The sequence below is a fragment of the Aquila chrysaetos genome, chromosome 9 (assembly GCF_900496995.4).
Source record: "Aquila chrysaetos chrysaetos chromosome 9, bAquChr1.4, whole genome shotgun sequence".
NCBI classification, from domain to species: domain Eukaryota; kingdom Metazoa; phylum Chordata; class Aves; order Accipitriformes; family Accipitridae; genus Aquila; species Aquila chrysaetos.
In genome coordinates this window covers 11432036-11453969 of record NC_044012.1, presented here as the reverse complement: position 1 = coordinate 11453969, position 21934 = coordinate 11432036, and the positions used below count along the sequence as shown (strand labels likewise).

Genomic DNA, 21934 nt, shown 5'->3' with positions numbered 1-21934 from the left:
AGCTTTTGCAAGGAATATTTCTATTCTCTACATCGGTTAGTCCACTGTGACACTTTAGGTGAGATAGGATGTGAGGCCAAACAACTGGATAATGATGTTTGAAAATCTACCCCATCAAAGGAGCATGCACAGTAAGAGCATTGGGAAAATGTCTGTGTCAACAGTATGTCCATCAACATTAACATATAAACACAGACAGAACTTGGAAAAAATTTCCAAGACAAAGAAGGTAGCACAAAATATGACAGGAAAACCTTTTGGGCAGAAGTGAGGAAAAAAAAAAGTCATTCTTTGTTCAAAAGCACTGCTTGTGATCAGCAATATAATCCTCAATTAAGGAGACCACCCATTATAAAGTTTGCAGAGCACCAACCACTTATGTTCTTGGTCAGTCAGTTAACACACAGTTCAATCCTCTGAGGAAGGCACATTCTTCCTATTTTATAGCTGTGGAGACTGAAGCAGAGAGATTTAGTGATGAACCCAAGCCTACAGACCAAGTCAAGCATGCTAAGCTCATAATTTTATGTCGCATAAGCTTTGAAACCTACCACCTCACAAACTGTTGAAAATTAAGCCTGTTTAAAACATAATCAACAAAATGAGCGTTGCCTACATTAAGTAACAAACTCAGAAATTGCCTGACTCATACTTAACCATTTACTAACAGCAGATTACTTAAGAATTTTTCTTCTATTAATTCACTCCAAGACAGTATGTGCTGTCCTGTGATTTGACAGAATGCATTTTTAAGAAACACACCGTTATGAAATACAAAATTAGTCACTACAGTCACTGGGTCTCTTGAGGACCCAGTGTTGCAAAAATATGTTCAGACTTAATACCAGAGGTTCTGCGTCTAAACTTGAAGGATATTATTGCTTCTCTGTAAAAATAAAGAATGCAATGAATCGTTTAGTCTTTCAGTAAGTTCCCCAAGCTAATACACCAGTACGAAGCTGGAATGGCTGGTAGCTGATTTCAATGTATCGGCAAGAAACAAGCTCGCTAAAGACCATGTTGCCTCTCTTTCCTACAGTGTATTTCTGTTATTACAAATGTAGTTTGAAAGCCTTGTCTGAAGAGTCTGACAGTCACCAAGGAAATCACTCACATTGCTTCTTCCAGCACTTGCTGCCAACAGCTTTGCAATTACGACCTTCCTTAATGTGGAAAAAAAGGAAAATTATGTCAATCGATAGTCTGGAATCTCATTTGTTTACAAGCAAAACTGAGCTACAGACTCAAATTTAAGAAGTAGTAAACTGACATCAGATCAAGCTTCCCATAATTTTAATGATTTGATTTTATTCATACAAGATATATTCTTCTTTTATAAGATTATCAGCCCTGCACCACATACAAACCATACAAGTGAAAATGCAGGTTCCTCACGTTCCTCTGTAATTGGCATGAGAGATTCTCTGAGAAATATACTCTGTAGAATTTCACTTTTACGCAAACAAACCAAATACACAAGCAGTTATGGGAAGGGATTCAAAGCCATACTACTATATATTTTCTCAAAATAAATGGAATCTCTATGTCCTGTATAGCAGAAGATATAGAAAAGTTATCTGAAATTGCGTGTGGTGTACCTTTGCAAGTTTCAGTTCATTTCAGCTCCACCAAAGAAAGTTTAGAGCATCTGTGAAAACAGAATCTGAGATTGCATGAAAAGCATAAAAGCAATTCCTGCCAGAAGGCCTTAGTAGCTTTAAGATGAAAAAGAAAAACTAAAAGGGGTAAAAAAAAGAAAGCAAAGCTAGATTTGCATCAGGAAACAGACAGACATTTAAATTCATTCTAAACGATGATGCAAATTTTTTTTTTATTTCTGACTTAATCCTTATGGTACAGTTTCTGACATCTTTACTTTTTGGATAATTAAAGATTCTCCTGCAGGGCATTATGACAGTCTTAAAAATGCTGTCCCTTTTTATGCAAGTTGAAAAGGTTGGAAACCGGTGAGAATGTGTAAAATAGTGATGTTCTTTTCCATACATCTTCCTGATGGTTTTAATTTTTCTTGAGTCAGACAAACAAAGAAATGAAAAAGATGCGACCAAAACTTTATTCCGAGTATTTTTTAACACATATTTATCTTCTTACATTAAAGTTCTTGCAGAAACAAAAAAAGTCACTGACAATTTTTTCCAATATTTTTTCTTTAATAAAATTTAACAGGAAGAAACTAGCTTTCTGCAAGCCCATTGTAGTTTTCCAAAATACATGGTTTCAGTGGAGCAGCACTAACTTCCCAATCCTTTTTGGGAAAAATACAGTGAGAAGACACAGCATGAGTAAAAAGATTAGGAGAGCAGTTTACCATCACTTACAAAAATCGATAATGCATTACTACTCACTTATCGAGGAACTGATCCTGTACCCACTAAAGTAAATGTTAAATTCTTCATAGTTGAAAAGGCAGTGCTATACAGTCATAAATAACTATTGCTTAAACAGGGGCTATTATAATACTGTAACAAAGGGGTTTTATTTCTTTTTAAAACGCACACTTCCAATTATGATTCTCAAAGTAGCAAATCTTCAGACAGTGGAGTTCAGAGGTTTTAAATATTCCATTTCTGAACAATGAGTAATAAAGCTGAAAGGAACTCAGCCACTGGAGTAAAAATACAAATTCTTTTATTTCTCCTTCAATAGATCAACTATAAGACCATGAGAAGACCACCAAATCAGATTTGCAAATAGTAAAAGGTTTGTTTCTGATGAACACTATTCATTTTAAATGTAATAGTCACCTGCAGTTACAAGCAAGTCACAAGTTTGTGTTTAACATAACATCAAAAGTGGAAATAAAGACTGAAACAAGCTGACTTGTCAAAAGCAAAATATTTATTAATAAACAACTGAGATAAACACAAAAGATTGAGACTTAGAGGCACCTAGTAGAGCTGCATATATTACTCTAAAAGCTTTAAAAATAGGTCTTATCTAGTGTTTACACAAAAGAGTGCAACCTGTATGCATTCTCAACAAAAACTCAACAAGATATTAAGTAGCTCAGTAAAAAGTCCACATCTAAAGTGAAAGAATTGCATTTCAGATTAAACAAATAGTCAGATAGGTAAAGTCCTGTATGTGCATAGTTTTCTGCTACAATCCTGGGGTTTAATTGGCACTAGAGCAGAAGCATCAAAATAGTGTTACAATATCACATTACGCTGTGTAAGCCACATGTCCAGTCAGTGGTGTGCTTCATTGTCACAAAATAGTCCCATCTGTAAGATGACTGTCTCAGAAGATTGAATTAGAGCAGCATATTACTTCAGAGATCCTTTAGCCAATGCATAATGGAGAGAATGAGTTGTATATAATTGTATGCAATGTACTGAGGGAACCACAAATGTATTGAAACGCTCTGAACAGTGATCATTGTCAAAAAGCTTTCTATGAAATCAGACACAATCACACACTTTCATCACCTAAATAAAAGTTAACATTCCTAGCTAACCATATTCAGCAACCAATTGGCTACTCACTGTTTGCATGCACTGACTTACAAAATCAGACGATTCAATTGTCATAGCAACTGTATCCCACATTTGGGTTGTCAAGGTAGATGCAAACAATTCAATCTCAGTTCATATGGCCCCTTTTGGGCTGATGTACCATTCGACATTGGGATACTAGAAAAATTATAGGAAGTGCTATTATGCATGAATGAAAAATGCAGATGTGGCCATAAAATGGCAGTGGCAAGGGGTTCTCACTTCAGGTACCACTGATGGTTCAGAGTGCCAGAGAGAGGCAAATATACTACAGCCCTTCTGGTTCCTGCAGCCCAGGCAGTGGGCTGCACAGGAATAAGGGGCACCTATAGGAAACAGGGAAGAGTGACCAAATGGAGAATACCTGCCTTTTCTCCCTGCCATAGCAGCTGTGACCCCTTTAGGAGACCAATATAGCTCATCCAGGTGTGGAGATGACGAGAACAATCACCAGTCCCCACAAAAGGCTATTTTTGTTTCACCCACATATCTGAGGTATACTGCCACACCACTGCTGCAGCTTCTCTTCTACTTCTCTGTCAGTTCCCGTGTTTCTAAGTTGTGCAGGAGAGAGGAAGGAAAATGCAGTGACCTGGCAGAGGCAGTGACTAGTAAAGTGAACAGAAGAGCCATGTGTATATGGGAAAGCCATTTACTTTAGCAGCAGCTCCCTGTGCATCCCATCCAAAGTATTTGCAGTCAACTGTAGGTAGAAAAATAATGCTAGAATGGAGATGCGCTGGGAAGCGTGTAGGGAGAGAGGCACCAAAGGTCTCCCTCCAAGGCCAATACCAAGCTGTAAATGGATCAGAGCCCAAGATATCCAGTTCCTAATGATAAGAGTTGTGAGCGGTGATTAACAGAGCAAATGTCCTCCAAATCCCACTCCTGCTGAATTGCCTTTTAACGCCCACATGATATAATGCTTCATTAAGCTCAAACCATATGTTCTATAAGCATCTGAACCTGCAAGACACTCACACATCATGTGAAGCATTAAGTACCCTCAGCAGCGCATGTCCATTTTAGCACAGTCTACCACAAAATAGTTTAGACCTATTGAGAACCACCAATCCTTATCTGATATGCAAGTGTGTCTTCCCATTTCCATCCTGAATAGGTTTCTCTGTTCATTTCAAATCTTCCTGGGAAAAGCCTTCAGTCTCTCTCCCTGTTTAGTACTCTTTTCTTAAGTTACTATGAATTTCTTCTGTTGCCTAGGGTTAATGAGTCAGAGAGATTTCTCAGGCAGCAAAAAAAAAATATTACTCTACCTTAGTGAAGCTTCTTCATCCCATTCACCAGAACAAAAAAACTTCTCTCTCATTTTAAAAAACCCTCCTGTTCTCAAGGACTGTCCCTTACACTAAGGTAAGGAGATATTTGACAATTGCGCAGACATGAAGGCCTGCTTTCCAGGTGTCCTACAACCAATTTTCATTGACATTTACATAGTCAAGGACAAAACACGAACACCAAACTGCTGCTTTACTGATGGAGAAGCACCTCCTGATATGCCTGGTGGCCTCCATGGACAATAACAGTATTTGACTGCCTCTTCGATCTGCTGGCACTGTCTTGCCAGGCATAGGCACCACTCTCTCTGCATCTGATTTTTGATGCAGTTTCATGTCATCTGCCACTATAGCCTTGAATTCCTTTGACACATCATCATGTTGTTTGTTTCTTTATTAATTGGACTTGGGAACAGTTCACTTAATTTGTGCTTTGCTTTTCCTTGGTTATCCTGAATTTCTTAAAACAACATTACAGCATCTGGAGACTCCACAGTATTAAAACTAGAGACCTCTGGGTGGAATAAGTCTGTTTCATTCCTCTGTTTTAAGTACATTTCTTAGAGCTAACTTGGAGCATGTCTCCAATTTCTTGGAGAAAGCACTGTTATTATTTTCAAGGATGTAAAGGTGAGCAGCTGCCATACAACACAGTCCTGGTGAAACATGCTGCTAAAGACAAATCCCTCAACGTGGTGTCCAAAGTAGAAACATGCAATCATAGCCTTGGTGGACGGTCATTACAACTCCTTCTCCAGGCAGAAAGGAAGTGTACCTTTTTGGAAGACTCACTTCACACAAGCCATGCAAAGTATGCCATGAGTATAGCAGAACTCCCAAACCAAATACCACTGAAGTATGTCTTCCCCTTACTTTTGATTGCAAGTTCATCCCTAAAATATCTGTATCCTCACTGAAAGCAGGAACTGGGAAGAACAAAGAGAAAGATTGTTACTAAGTTCAGTATTCACTTGTGTGAGACCTTGGAAAGACAGGCAAAGGTCTGGATCACTAAGTGAGGTAACAAGGCACAATCCCTTCGAGTGGAGAGATCTGTACTATTTCCAAATCATTTCAGGATATATATACCTGTCTTGCCACTTTCAACTTCATGGCTTTTTCTTGAATTACTAGTGATTACTCAATCATTTATCTTCCTGGATAGCATCTTAGGCTGACTGTATTTAGTCAATAAGCAGGACAGTTCTCCAGAAAACATTATAAACTTTAAAATTAAATAATGGCCACTTTTTCTGGCTTTACACAAAAAAGTTAAATTGTGAGTTCCAAAAGTTTCAGAACATCTTAAAATGGCCTGCACTTACCCTTAAAAAGTTTCAAGCTTGCTAAAACTCAAGACTAGCACCTTGACTCTTCCTACCTGGGTTTCCAGCTCTGGACAAGTCCCGAGTACCACATATGTCACATGGATACTGGCAGTAGTCAGCACTCAGTTTTTGAGCAGAATCATTTCCCCCTCATTCTTACTGATATGAACGTCAATCCAAGACACTATTCTTATGCAAGCAAATTGTTCTACCAATCAGTCACTAAAATCTGGCTGGAGAAGGAATGCAAGTGAGCTCCTTAACAGGAAGTCTTCCACAAAGGAGAAGAGTAGCGCCAGTGAGAAATGACTAACAGAAAATCACCACCGTCCTTCAGCTGCTCATTAGTCAGGAATAAAAGGCCTGGCAAAGAGTTCAACCCCTCGCACCCAGCTTTCCCAGAACTGTTATCTCCTGCTTGTTTCTCACAGGTCATGAATCAAAGTCTGTCCAATTATCACCCCTTTTGCACCACATTTTGTAGCTAAGTTGCAGATGTTAACTGTTTGGATTTTTGGGTTTTTTTTTTAAATACTACATATTGATCTTTTATACTAGGAAAACTTAGTCTAGTAATTAAATATGAGAATGGGAGAAAGGGAAACCATATCAGTTCCAGCTAATTGATTGCAACATCATAACATACAGCATTTGGATGCACATCTGTGGTATTTGATCCACAGTCAATCTATCAAATCAGTGGTCTTCATCACTCAGAGGCATGCCTGTGTATATCTACCTTTTAAGTTTTGCCTGCAGCCTTCTCTTTCCATTTATGCCTTCTCTCCCAGAGAAATGTCTCTACAGAGTGACATGAAAGCAGTCCAGAACTCTACCTGTATTACTTTGTCTTCCCTCCAATAGAAAGACCACTGAAGTGGTGTAGGTCCTTTAGTGTCCTCTTTGCACAATTTCTTGAGATGTTTCTGGGGTTCTAGGTGAGCTATTCTGGCTAGCTAACTCCTCCACTACAGTCACAAGTTACATGAAGTGCTTGCTTGAGATTCATTGAAACTCCTCTGGTTACCTGAATAGTTCTTACAGCCTACTAAATATAAATGCAGTACTATATTTTAAACCTTAGCTTTTACTTTTTAATAAACCCAAATAAAGTGTAATGTCCTTGTCAAAGTCATACTATGAAGGCAATATGCAAATATTAAATAGGAGAATGGAGAATAACTGAACGGTATTAAGTAGAAATTGCAAGTAACTGCTGACAGTGCCTGAAAGCTAATGATGCTAATTAACGATATTCCCAGGGATAGGTCCACAGAAGGAATGGGGAATGCAATAGCATAGGCTTGACTTTTCTGCTTTCTTCATAGAATTCTTATTGAATATAAATTAAGTCAGAAAGTGGCACTAATTAGGATGGCTAAATAGCAAAGAGAAGACAAAGTAAACAAGTAGTGGTACCTTCCTTATAATAAACTTACGAACAGCTTCTTGTATTCATTCCATTAAGCTTGCAATATAAAGGTACCATGCATTTCCCTTTCCTTTACTGGCTGCCAGGGAAACAGACAAAGTACAATTTACATGATTATTTAGTCAAGGAGATGGATTCAGTACATTTTAGAACTTAACACTATGAAAAAAACCACAGTAGTATGTGTCTTTCTTTAAGGGTTCATATACCTGTTCAATTAGTATGTTGCAAGTCAAAGAAGTATCAGGGTTTTTGAATTCCAAGTAATACAATAATCTTCTCTTCAAACAACTTACAATCTCAACAGTAGAGTAGAGGACAGATGAAAGAAAGCCTCGTTACAAAATCTGAATGTAAATTAATAACTTTCTGCACAAGACTAACGCCACAGTTTCAAACAATACTCAGCTAATAAAGTTACTGCAGATATGTAGGTGGTAGGGCTTACCAGGTAGTCACAGCAACACTTTAATTGGGTTTTGATTCAAAAGGCATTTATTCCTCTAAAATGCTACTGTTTCTGCTTCTCTCTTGCTTTGACCCTGATGCATCAAAAAATTTGCAAGGCAAACCATATCAAAACAATTATTTCTCACATGAAGTTGTGTTTAAAACAATGGAAAAATAAGCAGGAGTTTCAGGAGATGGTATTTCTTACTAGTACACTTAAAAAAAATATGTACAGCAAAACAGACATGAGGCAAGTTGTCCAAGAGGTACAAAGCTCTTATGAGGGGGAAACAACAGCAGGAGGCTAGCATGGGTATTTTGTCTGAGAAACATTGTGTAGACATAAACACTATACTCAGGTGGCACCCACATTTAGAAACACTGGGTACCACCTCCATACTGTGATCTTCTACTCCAAGAATACCTTACTGGAACAAGCAGAGAAAGCTGTGCATGAAGGATGCCCCAAGTTAAAACGTCAAGAGGGACATTATGTCAAGAGTATTGGCTACAAGGCAGTTAATCAGAGAATCAAGAGGGAAGCAATGACAACATGGCAGCAGCTACAACTCAGCGAGTGCTGTGCTTCAGAACGATGACTTTGTGCAGTTTTGCTTGATTCAGACATACAGGATTGGCTACTGGTACCACAAACGAACTGGGAATATCAAGTTCTTTAACAGTATGAAAGTCCTCAAGTGACAAACATTGAAAGTCACTTAACGTGTGTACTGATCTCTACTTTGGTTCCCCCATTTGTAATTTTTCTCTTGTTCAAACTGATGGATGAACCTAACGCTTTTAATTATTTCCAGGGTATGCCCTTCAGAATTGCATTGCTTTCCCCATATAGTACTTCTGTCCAGAGACTCCCTTACTTCATTAAGATGGAAAGTCATTTCAGTCACAAAAAGCCAGAGTAATCGTGTTTTAATCAACTGAAGTGCACAGAAGCTGCTACCATCATAAGTACCCCATGACACAAATGCAGCACAGTACTGCATTGCCTGCTGCCTATGGGATGGAGAAACTGCAGATTTGCCTGGTTTAGAAATATGAAGCTAACAGTTTCACTTAGATTCAATGCCTACCTCTCTGAAGCTGAGTCTGATTGAAAAGCACAAGATCAATATAAAGTAATTCAGTTTGTGCACAATACTTGCACAGGAGAAGGGAAAATGAGGGTGAATGGCTATCTTTTTGGGGAAGTATTCTACTTCACCACAACAACTGCTTAAGAATAAGCTACAAACCAGAGTTCAAAGTTCCTCAAATAGATTGCATTTAAACTATTAAAAATTACATGCTTGGCAATGGTAGGATTGAAACAAAAAGCTAAGAACTCAGGAAGAATGAGTTACCTGATTTACAAAGGAACTCATATATGAAAGAAGGCTTATAAAGAGATATAAAACCCCGAACTCTCAGTAGGTTGTCAAACTTCTCATGCCTTCCCAAAACAGGGAAAAAAGCAGCTCTTTATGCAAAGAGTCGTGCTTAACTACTTACAGCTCCAAAGGGCTACTTTGGAGATTGGGAAATAGCCACAGAAACATTGTATTCATCCTCCTCTGCACAATGGAAGTAATGATCAAACTCATCTGTTAAGTTTTCAGATTCCTTAAATCAGCAAGATGGACTTAAGGATCAGGTTCTTTGCCACAAAGCATAATGGGAGATCGATGTTGCATACCCAAACCACAGAGGCACAAGAACATAAGAAGGTTTAGCATTTGTACAGCAAAAAAATAAACGTTGCTTTATCTAACTGCACTCAAAAAAGAAATATATTTTTTTCTATAAATCTTACTTCAAATGAAGTATATTTTTATTAGATTAAAAATGCAGTCTTTTCAGATGTTGCTGTTAATGAACATCCCTCTGAAGACTATGAAATACCACAGCTAGATTTTCCCTATAAGAGGTTTTGGTTTTGGGGTTTTTTTTTTTTTGTTTGGTTGGGTTTTTTAGCATCAACATTGCTGGCAAGGGCAATGATAAAGAGATAGAACACAAGTAAGTTTCAAATTGAGAAGGATCAGTTAAAATGAAATTAATCAAATGCAGACATTCTTGTTTCTGGAATTATTACAAATTTAGCTTTTGCTACACCCTCTAAAGTGCTGGATCACAGACTCAGAGCAGAGACTGAGAATTCTTTATACAGGGAAAGAAAGGTAAAGGGAAGGAAATTAGTGGAAAGAATAGAAACATGAATATTGAGAGCAGGAAAAGGGGGGAGGGGGGGGGGTGCGGCAGGGCTGTAAATATTAGCCAAAACCAGAGATTGTAGAAAACACTGAAGAGGAGCCAATAACTGCATCTGGAGAAATACTAACATCACACCAATGGAAGCAAAAAGAACTACTCTCAAGTTAACAGTCCTTGCCCTCCATCATGGCTATAAAAATCAGACTCCCCTGGAACACACACAACCTACTAGAGGCAAAAATATGTCATTCTCACAGTGAGGTTCTTCAAGAAGTTGCAGCTTTATATTGCGTGCAGCCCATGTGCCCCACAACAAAGCTTACTGAAGGATCCTTCTCTCAGCAGCTCAGTCCTCAACTCTACTGGGCCAGCTTCACACAAGCTGGAAATGTTTCTACAGCCCACAGTCCACTGACACATAGCACGTTAAGGATTCACATACGCAACCGCCTGGATAGCATGTAAGTGAGAATCCGATACATCCAGAGCTGTGCAGCAGAATCTGGGCCCCCAAACCTTGGTCTTCAGTGGATAAACTACATTTCATTACTTGAGCAATCATCTGCAATGTGGTGAACTGAACATCATGATTAAAAGTCAGATACCTGCATTCTAATCTAGACATTACTAAAGGCTCACTGTATGAGTCCGGATTTAAATTTTTCAGAGTAAGATTTGACCGGTAACATGGGGGTTTCAGACAATCAGTATTTGAGTTTGTAATTCAAAGTGTGACAACCTAAAAATCAGATCAGTTTGGCAAATGCAGCTATTAGCCTCTGTTTCTCACATGTGAAAAGCTGGAATAGTAACAAATCACTTACTACACTTTGCGGTGTAAAGGAAAAAACAAAAATCACTACATGGTACATACTATAGCGACAGATATCAGAAAAAAATATTTACAGTAACATCTAATTTTTTTCCAGAAAAGCTGCATTACAAATGAGTTCCCCAATAATTCACTCTTGCAATTCATACATAAATAAAATCATTCTTGTCATACATATAATTATTCTGCAACCAAATACAAAAAGGTGCTATGAAAGTGAAAGGTGCTATGGAGACTGTGTTTGACTGCTTTCGTTTCAAGAGTGACAGACATATTCTTTGGTCAAATTGCAAGAGGCTCAAGGTTTTCTTTCATGCAACCTGTCATTCACAGAGAATACAGTAAAATTTGTTTGTGTTATCTTTACCATTGCAACAATTAGTGTGAAACAGACATGAAAATAGACACTCTGTCTCAGAAATACATGACTTCACAAGTCTCTGTAAGACACAGTGATGCCTGTCCTGTCACTAAGCATTTAGCTTTGACAAGAGCTCGGCAGTGTATCATTTAACCAAAGCATTCACTGTAAATGTTTACTCATCTGTGGGAAGTGACACTGCATACTTGCAGCTTCACTGGGGACTCAGAGAAGTTAGATTATATAGATTCACTGTATAGGTTTGCTTCTTTCTTGACGCACAATTTAAGATGTGCTACAGCTTTGCTAAGCCTTCTTTACTTTGCCTCAATTTCATCTGTATTAAAACGAGGTACTGTGTACGTAGCATAGACGGGGACTTTTGAGTGGGTTTTCCCTAATCACATAAACTATGAGTGTTAAATATAAAAAGGATATATACATAGCATACAATTAAGACAGAACAAGCTTTTTATGTGTGTATCTATTAATTAGGTCTCAATTTCAAAGTAAAAGCATTTTCTAACAAGACATTTATATATTTTAAAAGTATTCCAAATATGTACACTACATACATATTATATAAAAAAACAAATAATTTACAATGGTAGCAACTTTAAAAATAATTAAATTTCTTTAATGAGTAATCTAATTCAAATATGTAAATAATTTGACACCAAAGTAAGTTAGGATCAGAAATGAGCAGTTCTTTTATACTGTACAAGCTGAGTTCATTTTAAATCACAAAAACACCTGGAAAAAGATGATCTGACCAGTATTTTGGGGAAAATCCTTTTCAAACTAAAAATTTTTCAGCTAATCAGAATTCCAAGTACTAGTCTACTATTCATTCTGCGATTTAAGTACATGTTGTTGTCTTTGAGTAAAGACCTAAGACTGGAGCGCATGCAGACAGGACACTTGACACAAACGTTCACGCAATGATAGTAAGAGCCCTTCCAGAGTATATTTCACAAATCAGTTAGGATGAAGCAAACAAGTATACACTGCTCACAGAAGCCCATTAAGGGATGGAGTCACAGATGCAGACTTGAAGTTATCATTTTTATTAAAAAATATTTCAGCTGTAGTGTAGTCTCAGAACAGAGGAAAACACCAGAGGCAAACCAAAATTAGGTCTTCAAGCAGAGACAGAGGAGAAGGCAGAGAGGCAAAGCTATATAACATTACACAGGGAATATAAAGGCCATTTTATTGTGTTGCTAGTAGCATTTTAAAAAAAAAAAGAAAAGCTCACAATGGGTTTGACTATATGGTAGGACTGGATGAAGCATAAGGCTCGTATTTCATGAAAGACAACAAAAGCAGACATAAAACATAGGGCAAGTTCGGGTCTGGAAAATCATGGTTGCACAAGGGGAAGAGAAAAGAACACCACCATGAAAACCGACATAAATGATATACAATTGATACAATGATTCTGTCTCTCAGCTATTCTCTCTCTGAGCACTAGTGAGATGTTGGTCATTGTTGTATCTGGCACCAAACATTTAACGAATACTAACTTCACCTGGGTGCAGCAGACACCAGTAGTTTATTTATGGCAAAAAAAACCCCTACCATTTTGGCAATAACATCTGAGAGCTGGTAAGTAACATGAATAGTAAAGAGGTAGCATAACATTAAATTTAGATTTTGATTAGTATAGTAGATCTGTGCAATATAACTTCTGAGTTCACTGCACTTAAGAGGTTTTTTTTCCATGTAGCTTTAAATCTGAAGTGACAGACTGTATCATGAGAAAGACAGCTAGAAGAAGCCAACTTTAGAAGTCAAATTCAGAAAACATTGAAGAGATTGGCAAGTGCTTCACCAAACATTTACATTAAACATGAATTGTTGTTCTGATTACATCTTAAAGCCAGTAAATGAAGAATCACTTTTTTTAAATACTCATCTCCTACTAGCATTTATTTTTAATTTTTTAAAGCACAGCATATCAGTGCAAAGTATTAATCTCAAATAAGTTACCTTTATGAAACATTACTACAAAAACGTAGTTAGTCATAATTAACCACAAAAAAGGTAGTTCTCATATCTGCTCTTTGCACTTTTGTGGTTTGTTTGGTTTGTTGGGTTTTTTTTTTAATAATTATTATTCATGGCAGATACATACCAACTTTAACAGGTAATTACACAACGTGTGCTGGTTTGCTACAAGCTATCACTGCTGCCACTGAAGTCAGGACAAATGACCACAACTAAACAAACCCAGGGAAAAAAAACCTAACCCTTTTACATCACAGTCTGGTCACAGCAAATGGTCTGGTATTTGCATCTGAGTCTGTCCAAAATACTTGCTCAGTTTTCTGATAGGTGACCAAGTGTTTTCTCACCTATTCATGTTTTTGTTGTGGTTTAACCCCAGCAAGCAATTAAGCACCAGAGAGCCGCTCGCTCACTCCCCCCACTGATAGGATGGGAGAGAGAATCAGAAGAGTAAAAGTGAGTTAACTCGTGGGCTGAGATAAAGACAGTTTAATAGGTAAAGCAAAAGCCGCACACACAAGCAAAGCAAAACAAGGAATTCATCCCCCACTTCCCACGGGCAGGCAGTGTTCAGCCATCTCCAGGACAGCAGGGCTCCATCACATCTAACGGTGACTTGGGAAGACAAACGCCATCGCTCCCAACGTCCCCCCTTCCTCCTTCTTCCCCCAGCTTTATGTGCTGAGCGTGACGTCATACGGTCTGGGATACCCCTCGGGTCAGTGGGGGTCAGCTGTCCCGGCTGTGTCCCCTCCAACTCCTTGTGCCCCCCAGCCTCCTCGCTGGTGGGGTGGGCTGAGAAGCAGAAGAGGCCTTGGCTCTGGGTGAGCACTGCTCAGCAGTAACGAAAACATCCCTGAATTACCAATGCTGTGTTCAGCACAAATCCAAGTCATAGCCCCATACCAGCTACTGTGAACAAAATTAACTACCCCAGCCAAAACCAGCACAGTTTTCAATTGTGAAAAGCTCAAAATTCTTTCAGAAAGGGAGAGGATCTGCAGACATTGTATGATCTTATCTTTTGGGGAGGGTTGACACAACCATTCTCCTATCTTACACTGGTAGGCATAACTAGTTTACAGTAGGAAAAATATTTAAATATGCAAATTCTTGCATATGCATGTTGACAGTACTGACAGCCAAAGTAAATCTCCACAATCTGTGACAGAGGACGAGGCGTGACTTCACACTACTCAATCCAGTTTAAAGAAAGACCAAAAATTAAATACTTGAGAGCAATAAATTAGTACTGAACAGAATGGTGACTATTGTCTGTAATAATAATGTTATGAGAATTAAGTGGATTATATTACATATACACAAGAAACAAAGATATCCATAGAAAATGAGAATTGACCAACCCAGAACACCAGACTAAATTTCTTAACTGTGTTAACTTTTCAATACTGTACCTGCCACATGATATCTGCAAGAGAAGAGATAGCATAACAATATTCTGAATTTATAAGGAAAATAATATTTAATTTCAAGCTCTGCTACAAGCAAGCCTAAAGTAAAAGTTAAGCTACTACTCCAACTAGGTGTATTAATGATGCCTTAGAGTGGAGCCAAGCAGCCAACACAGATCTTGTTCAAGTGGCTTAAAAGTTATGCATTTACAGTTAGCAAAAAAGAAGAGGTTACATCTGCTGACAAATAGAACATTTTCATGGTTTAAACAGATCACCCATTCTCTAGTATCAATTCTTTCAAAGTGTTGGTGCTCAGTTTTTACTATTCTTTTTGGACAGCAGTCTCCATACCTTCATTGCCCTGTAACATATTACACAGTGGTAGAATAAGTGTCATTCTTTAACTGATCACATCAAGAACTGGACAACAACTCAATAACATCTCCTAAAGTCTGGTGCAACACAATCAGTTTTAAGCCTCCAGAACCCACACAAGGATGCTATAGATCAGCTCTGTTTCTCTTTAGAATGCACCCTCTGACTTTATTTTGCAGTTAAACATTTTCAAGAAGCAGCTAGGAAAAGGCTTAAGATTCCTTCTATATGATATCTGGAACTTATTTCTGACAAAGTAAAAATATATGCCCTTTGCTTTTAATAGGCACAGAACCACAATATCCCCATCCACCTTAACTTAAGTTTATTGCTAACAAATTACTGCAGTGGAATTAAAGCTCAAACATGAACCAAAAGAGTAATGAGCACTGCTAGATGAGGTCTAACAGCATAGAAATAACCACAGCAATTTTACTCACTCTACTATAAACACCAGTTTGTAGATCCAATTTAAAAAAACCAAAACATGATTGATCATTTAAGTTGGACTTGCTGCTTTAACTGCAATAAGGTACAATGTGAACTATGCATGCACGGTGTTTCTGAGAGCTTTCATAGTACCATGAAAACTAATCTGATGGGACTGAGCTATCCCAGTGATGTTTTCACTTATAATGCTTTACAATACCTTTACCTGTAATTGTCCTTGTCAAAGACGCTGTGGATTCATAATGCAGATTAAGTCTTAATGAAGTCTTCAAGCAGCTGAAGTTCTCAAGCAACAGTGACAGTGATGATAGCAGATTTATAAGTTGAAAAACCCCAAACTAATTTCATAATTAAGAAGTGTTTTCCATTATACGTTCCTCTATTATTAACTTTTACTTAGCAAAGGTTAGGAACAGTAAAGAGATCCTACACATCTGCTAAAGCTGCCTTCTAGGATTTTCACGTTGATTGTTATATTTTCAGATAGACATCACTGTAGAAGCCAGAAGATTTAGCAAAACACAATTCTGTATTGTTTTCTCTCTCTAAACCTCTACAAACATTACCTCACTTATACATAACTCCACTGTGTGTTGCTGTGGTTTTACAAAGGATAGTACCTCAATGCAAGCTATTGCTATGATTAAGCACCATACTATCCAAAGTTGGGAGGGGAGGGGAGTAGAAACAACGCAGCTTTAGGTAAATACACAAAGAACAGCTTTTCAAAGCTCTAACCTGGGATCACAAATTCCAGCTGCTTCTCATTCTGCTACTGGCCTTCTAGCTGAGGTTAAGCAATCACTTTTTCTCCATCTCAGTTGCCCCATCTGTAAAAGGGAAGTAGAGACATTCACTCCATTTCACAATTGTTATGATGTCTATAAATAAAGAGGCCTTCCAAGGAGTGTTGTTACTACAAAATATACGTTAATTGTGATTCTTCATTGGTCTATTTATCACTGCGTTAACAGAACTTGTTCCTGTTTTCCTTTTAGTTACCGAGAGGACACAGTTATCAGTCCAACAAAAATGATACTAATGTTTTTATCTTTACTAAATAATGACTTTAATTTCTTTCTTTGTTTAGGGATAAAATATAACATGGGATTCCAGCAATCAAAAAAAGTAAGTTTTCGGAAGTACATAAGGAAAATTGTACCCATATTCCGAGTATGGAGTACAGATAGAGATGGCTCAGATAAGGCCACTAGACTGGAGATGAAGCATTGAAAAGGAAAGATGCATCAAAGCTTTGCCATGAAGTGCAAATTTTCCTTTTGAAATATGAATTTGATAAGCTATGCAACTTTAGTTTTGTAAGTTTTTTCCTAGACTGGATATTGCTAAAAGATATGGTAAACTTTGCACATATTAATATTCCATATGAAATCGTACTGATCAAATGAATGTCTTGAGAGGTACTTAAAAATAGGCTAAAGAAAAATACTGGTGAAATTCCTCCATCTAGTGGCTGTTAGCACAGTCACAGCAGCAGCGAATGGCTGCAGTGGGCTGTCACTGACTTCATAGTTAAAGGACAAGTGCAAAATATGCAAAGGAACAACTGTGCAGCTGCCAGCTGTTACACAAATGCCATTGCCTGGTGAAATCAGTGTGATGTGATTGACATCACTGCATCTTTACAGCTCCAGCTTGACCTTCTGGATGAAGTTACACTGACAGAAGACATTAAAATCATGGCATTTAATTTTCCCCAAAACTGTAGGTTCATAATTGTCGTCATCATTAAAGGTGCGAGTATCTAGGAAGTCCGAATTTGATAACCTTGAAATATCAGCCATATCATGACTAAATAAGATGGAATTTCAGCCACTCTGTAAAGCATAATATTTACAAACACATCTGCTATTTTATGGAGACAAAAACTTTAATACACCTTTGACTACCGGAAACAACCTCTGCAGAGTACAACAATCACTCCCAACAACTGAATACATAGTGTCTTGTATGACAAATTATCAGCTGGTTTCCCAGTCTGCACATCACATACCACCTCCACTACCAGAATAGCCAGCAAAACATTTCAGAAGCCTAAGTTCTGCAACAACTTGCATGGTACTCTAAAAATTGCGTTTAATACTGATCTGAGTCTTGTATAATAGTTATCAGTTTAAACAAGTCCCCTACAAAATAATATGATCTGATTTTTTTTTCCTTTTGTCATCAGTGCTTTTTGTAATGAATACTGAGTCTCTTTTTTTAATCTCTCACCCTTAAAGAAGGATGCGGCAAGATATAACCTCCATGGCAGCCCAAGTTTAAGTTACCTACAGTATCGCTTTTTTCAGCCAACAGAGACTTGTAAAATCACTATTACAATTAAGGTTAAGATGCCACCTTGAAAGAACATGACCCTACTAATCCTCATACTGTACATCTTAAAATTCATCCAGTATCTTATTTTTGAAGCCAGTTTTAAATATTATTAGGGAGTAAATAAAGACTGAAAATCAGAAATTTACTATTTATAAAATCTCTAAATAAACATTAAGTATTTTGGGCAAGCAATAAACATTCTGCAATTACATCTGCTTCCTCTGTTGAAATACTCCCTAGTGGTTCATATGCCACTCAGCTCCCAGGTGAGTTCTCAAAACAGAGATGATATGTAGTTAAACAGTGTCCAGAACCTAATCTTAGTCTTAGAGGCATAGACATGTAGACAGGGATTTAACTCAGCTGCTTTGAGAAGCAGGAAGTAATGGAGCACATCTGGGCTGTATGCCAGAATAAGTATTAACCAGTGAGATCCACCTAATGAAAGAAAGCAGGTCCCAGAAACCCCTTATCCATAGACCCGCTTTACTCTGTTTTCACTTGCCTAATCCCAGCCACAGCTCCGTTCACACCCCTTACTGCTTCTCACCAAGTCTCAATTGCTTCGGTCCCAGGCTCACCTCACTCAAGCCTCCCTTTGGGGTCCCTATTCATGCTGCTCTCACCAAACCCACTTCTCTGCAAAGCCTCCATGTTCTCACCGCAGTCCTTTCGGCTTCCTTCTTCCCACTCTTGCTCCTTCTACGTCTTCACTCCACTTTACAAACACCATAAACCTCCTGTTAGGCTTCACTCTGTGCACAACCACCCTCGCCACAGAGATAAGCTACTGAAAGGGCAGGGCGGGAAACAGTTATGTGACAACAGGCAGTCTGGAATAATTAAGTCAGTCCTCAAAATACTTGGATGTCTTTGAAATTTCCACAAAAGGTAACTCACCTAAGACAAAAGTATCTATCAGTCTGGGTGCAGGCACCACCTAAAATACAGTTAAATCCAAACCTGAACCGGAATTTACCAGTTCAGACTCATCTCAGCCTTTGGGTTTCATGTAAGCACAGAACAAGATGACAAGAGAAAAGCCTGTACCACAATGTAGGCACAGCACTGAGGACTTGTGGCAAAGCATTTTGTTGTTGAACTCCGTGTATGAAAGATCCACATTAAAGTCGTACGAGTTGTTAATAGTGACAAACACTCTCTCGCTTACTAACATCTTTAATCCATTTTTCCCCATTAGGACTGTGTTTCCAGCGATAACCAGGATAGAATAAGAAAAAACACTGCAGATGGAGTAACAATGGTAAAGCAGAACAATTCATTGCACCTATCTGAAAATGTGCCCACTAAGCTTCAAAGCACAGACAGAGGGCAAAGCAGCATAATGTTCGCTATGAAAGATCAACAGAAAGGTGAAGAAATTAATTCCATCAGGCTGCATAAACGGAGGAGGAGATTTATAATTAAAAAGAGCCCAATTTTGATTTCCATGAACAGCTCCATTCTCAACCTGCCCACGCTTAAATCTGAGGATAGAAACAACAACAAGTGGAAAAGTCTCTATCAGATCCAAAGAGAAAGAAAGCAGATTATGAGGGAAACTTGTTCTAAATACAAGAGTAATAATAGAAGAATAATCACTCCTTATCATGTTTCTAGAATATTTGTAGAAGATAAATATAGAGTTTTATACTGTGAAGTACCAAAAGCCGGCTGCTCTAACTGGAAACGGGTACTCATGGTTCTTAATGGGCTGGCTTCTTCCACAAAAGACATACAGCACAACACAGTGCACTATGGAAACTATTTAAAAAGACTGGATGGGTTTGACCACAAAGGAATTTATCATAGGCTCAACACTTACACAAAGATGCTTTTTATTCGTGAACCTTTTGAAAAGCTGGTATCTGCATTTCGGGACAAGTTTGAACATCCAAACAATTACTACCACCCGGTTTTTGGAAAAGCCATCATTTCCAGGTACCGTGTCAATGCCACCAAAGAAGCATTAAGGACAGGCTCTGGAGTCAAATTTAAAGAGTTCATTCAGTATCTCCTGGACGTACATAGGCCAGTGGGTATGGATATCCACTGGGATCACGTCAATAGGCTTTGCAGCCCATGTTTAATAGACTACGACTTTGTTGGGAAATTTGAAAGTATGGAAGAAGATGCAAATTTTTTCTTGCACTTAATTGGTGCTCCACAAAATTTAACCTTCCCCAAGTTTAAAGATAGGCACTCCAATGAAGAAAGAACTACTACTAAAATTACACAACAGTATTTTGCACAGCTTTCTCCTTCTCAAAGACAACGAAGCTATGACTTTTACTATATGGATTACTTGATGTTTAACTACTCAAAACCTTTTGAAGATTTATATTGATTTGAGAGCTGGGACATTTCCACAGTCATATCAGTTGAAATGCGTAACAAATCCAGGTGGCTTCTGTTTATATAGACTTGTCTGTTAGTAAACAATTGGTTGAAAAACAGGAAAAAAAACCCAAACCAGAACATAAATGGCTAGTGATGTTTACAACTTCACCTTAATTGCCTCCTTTTTCAAATCATGTTTTTTCTATAATTTCTCCATATGGAATGTATGTACCTATATGTATAATATGTCAGGGCTCCCAAATAAAGCACATAATTTTCCATGCTGGTGCGGCCTGTGTTTGCACTGGGAGGATGGTTTCAAACTGGGGAAACACAGCTGACAATTCTACAGTGGGTCCAGTATTTCAAGCTCTTTACTACTTAGAAAATAAGTCTGAAAGTGACAGACTAGCAGGAAAAAAAAAAAAATACACTGAGTAATATTTACAGTTCATGGAAATCTGCAACATGCAAAGCCATACACTAAACAGGCACCATGTATTTGAAGTTGGTCATAGATTCCTACTTCCTGATATTCATAAGTTAGTTAGGAAGAAAAAGTCTATCACACTTATGCTGTTCAAAAATACACTGATGAAAACAACTAATACTTAATGACCATGTGAGTGCAGTATTAAACCAGATGTTGCAATTCAGAGTGAGGATGTGTTCTCCCCCTTCAATATTTCCCTTATGGCACATTCATCTGCAAAAAGATAAAATGCAGGCGAACATTTGCATCTTTATAAATGTTATTAAGATTCTTTTAATCCTTTGCATTAACATAAATCTCTGGTTTAATCTTCATAGTCACCAGGAATATCAAATCTTTCCTTCATAATAACAAGCAAGAATAAATGCAACTTCCTGCCCAACAGGGTAGTTCTTTTCATTGCTGCAAACAATTTGCACTTGTTTATTTCAGTAACAATTAGATCTGACTTAACACACAAAAAATATTCCAGGTGGGTTAGTTCAGTTGTTCATTGTCTATATTTAAGAGAAGGCTTTCTTTCACCTCTAGCAGAAATCTCTTGTGAGAATCAAATACTCGACCTTCCACTGGTTTTGTAAATCTTCACACTAATTCTGTATACAGTATCCTTGTTTACATGTCATTTGACCACTTGAAATTATGACATTTAAATTGCCCATATTGGAACAAGTCTCAAACTCTACCACAATGCCAAACTTGAACTCGCCTGTAATTTCTAGAGTTTGTATTTCACTATCGTGGTTTAACCCCAGCCAGCAACTAAGCACCACACAGCCGCTCACTCACTCTGCCCCCCGCCCCCTAGTGGGATGGGGGAGAAAAATCGGGAAAAGAAGTAAAACTCATGGGTTGAGATAAGAACGGTTTAATAGAACAGAAAAGAAGAAACTAATAATGATAACGATAACACTAATAAAATGACAACATTAATAATAAAAGGATTGGAATATACAAATGATGCACAGTGCAATTGCTCACCACCTGCCGATCGACACTCTTAGTTCCCCGAGCAGTGATCCTCCACCCCCACTCCCCCCACTTTATATACCGGGCATGATATCACACGGTATGGAATACCCCGTTG

The 21934-nt window shown here is 38.0% G+C and overlaps 1 protein-coding gene across 6 annotated transcripts in view; it reads left to right on the top strand.

Annotated features, from left to right (window-relative positions):
* CHST8 (carbohydrate sulfotransferase 8) overlaps positions 1-20633 on the top strand; it is a 191489-nt gene extending 170856 nt beyond the window's left edge. For 4 of the 6 annotated variants that reach the window (XM_030024018.2, XM_030024017.2, XM_030024019.2 and 1 more), the window contains 2 exons: positions 16765-16802; positions 19216-20633. In XM_030024018.2, coding sequence (XP_029879878.1) covers positions 16765-16802; positions 19216-20361 — 1184 coding nt within the window. In that variant the 3' untranslated portion in view covers positions 20362-20633. Of the gene's footprint in view, positions 1-16764; positions 16807-19215 lie in introns of those variants that run through there. The other 2 variants (XM_030024023.2, XM_030024022.2) reach the window with 2 other exon arrangements.
* Positions 20634-21934: the final 1301 nt, after the last annotated feature.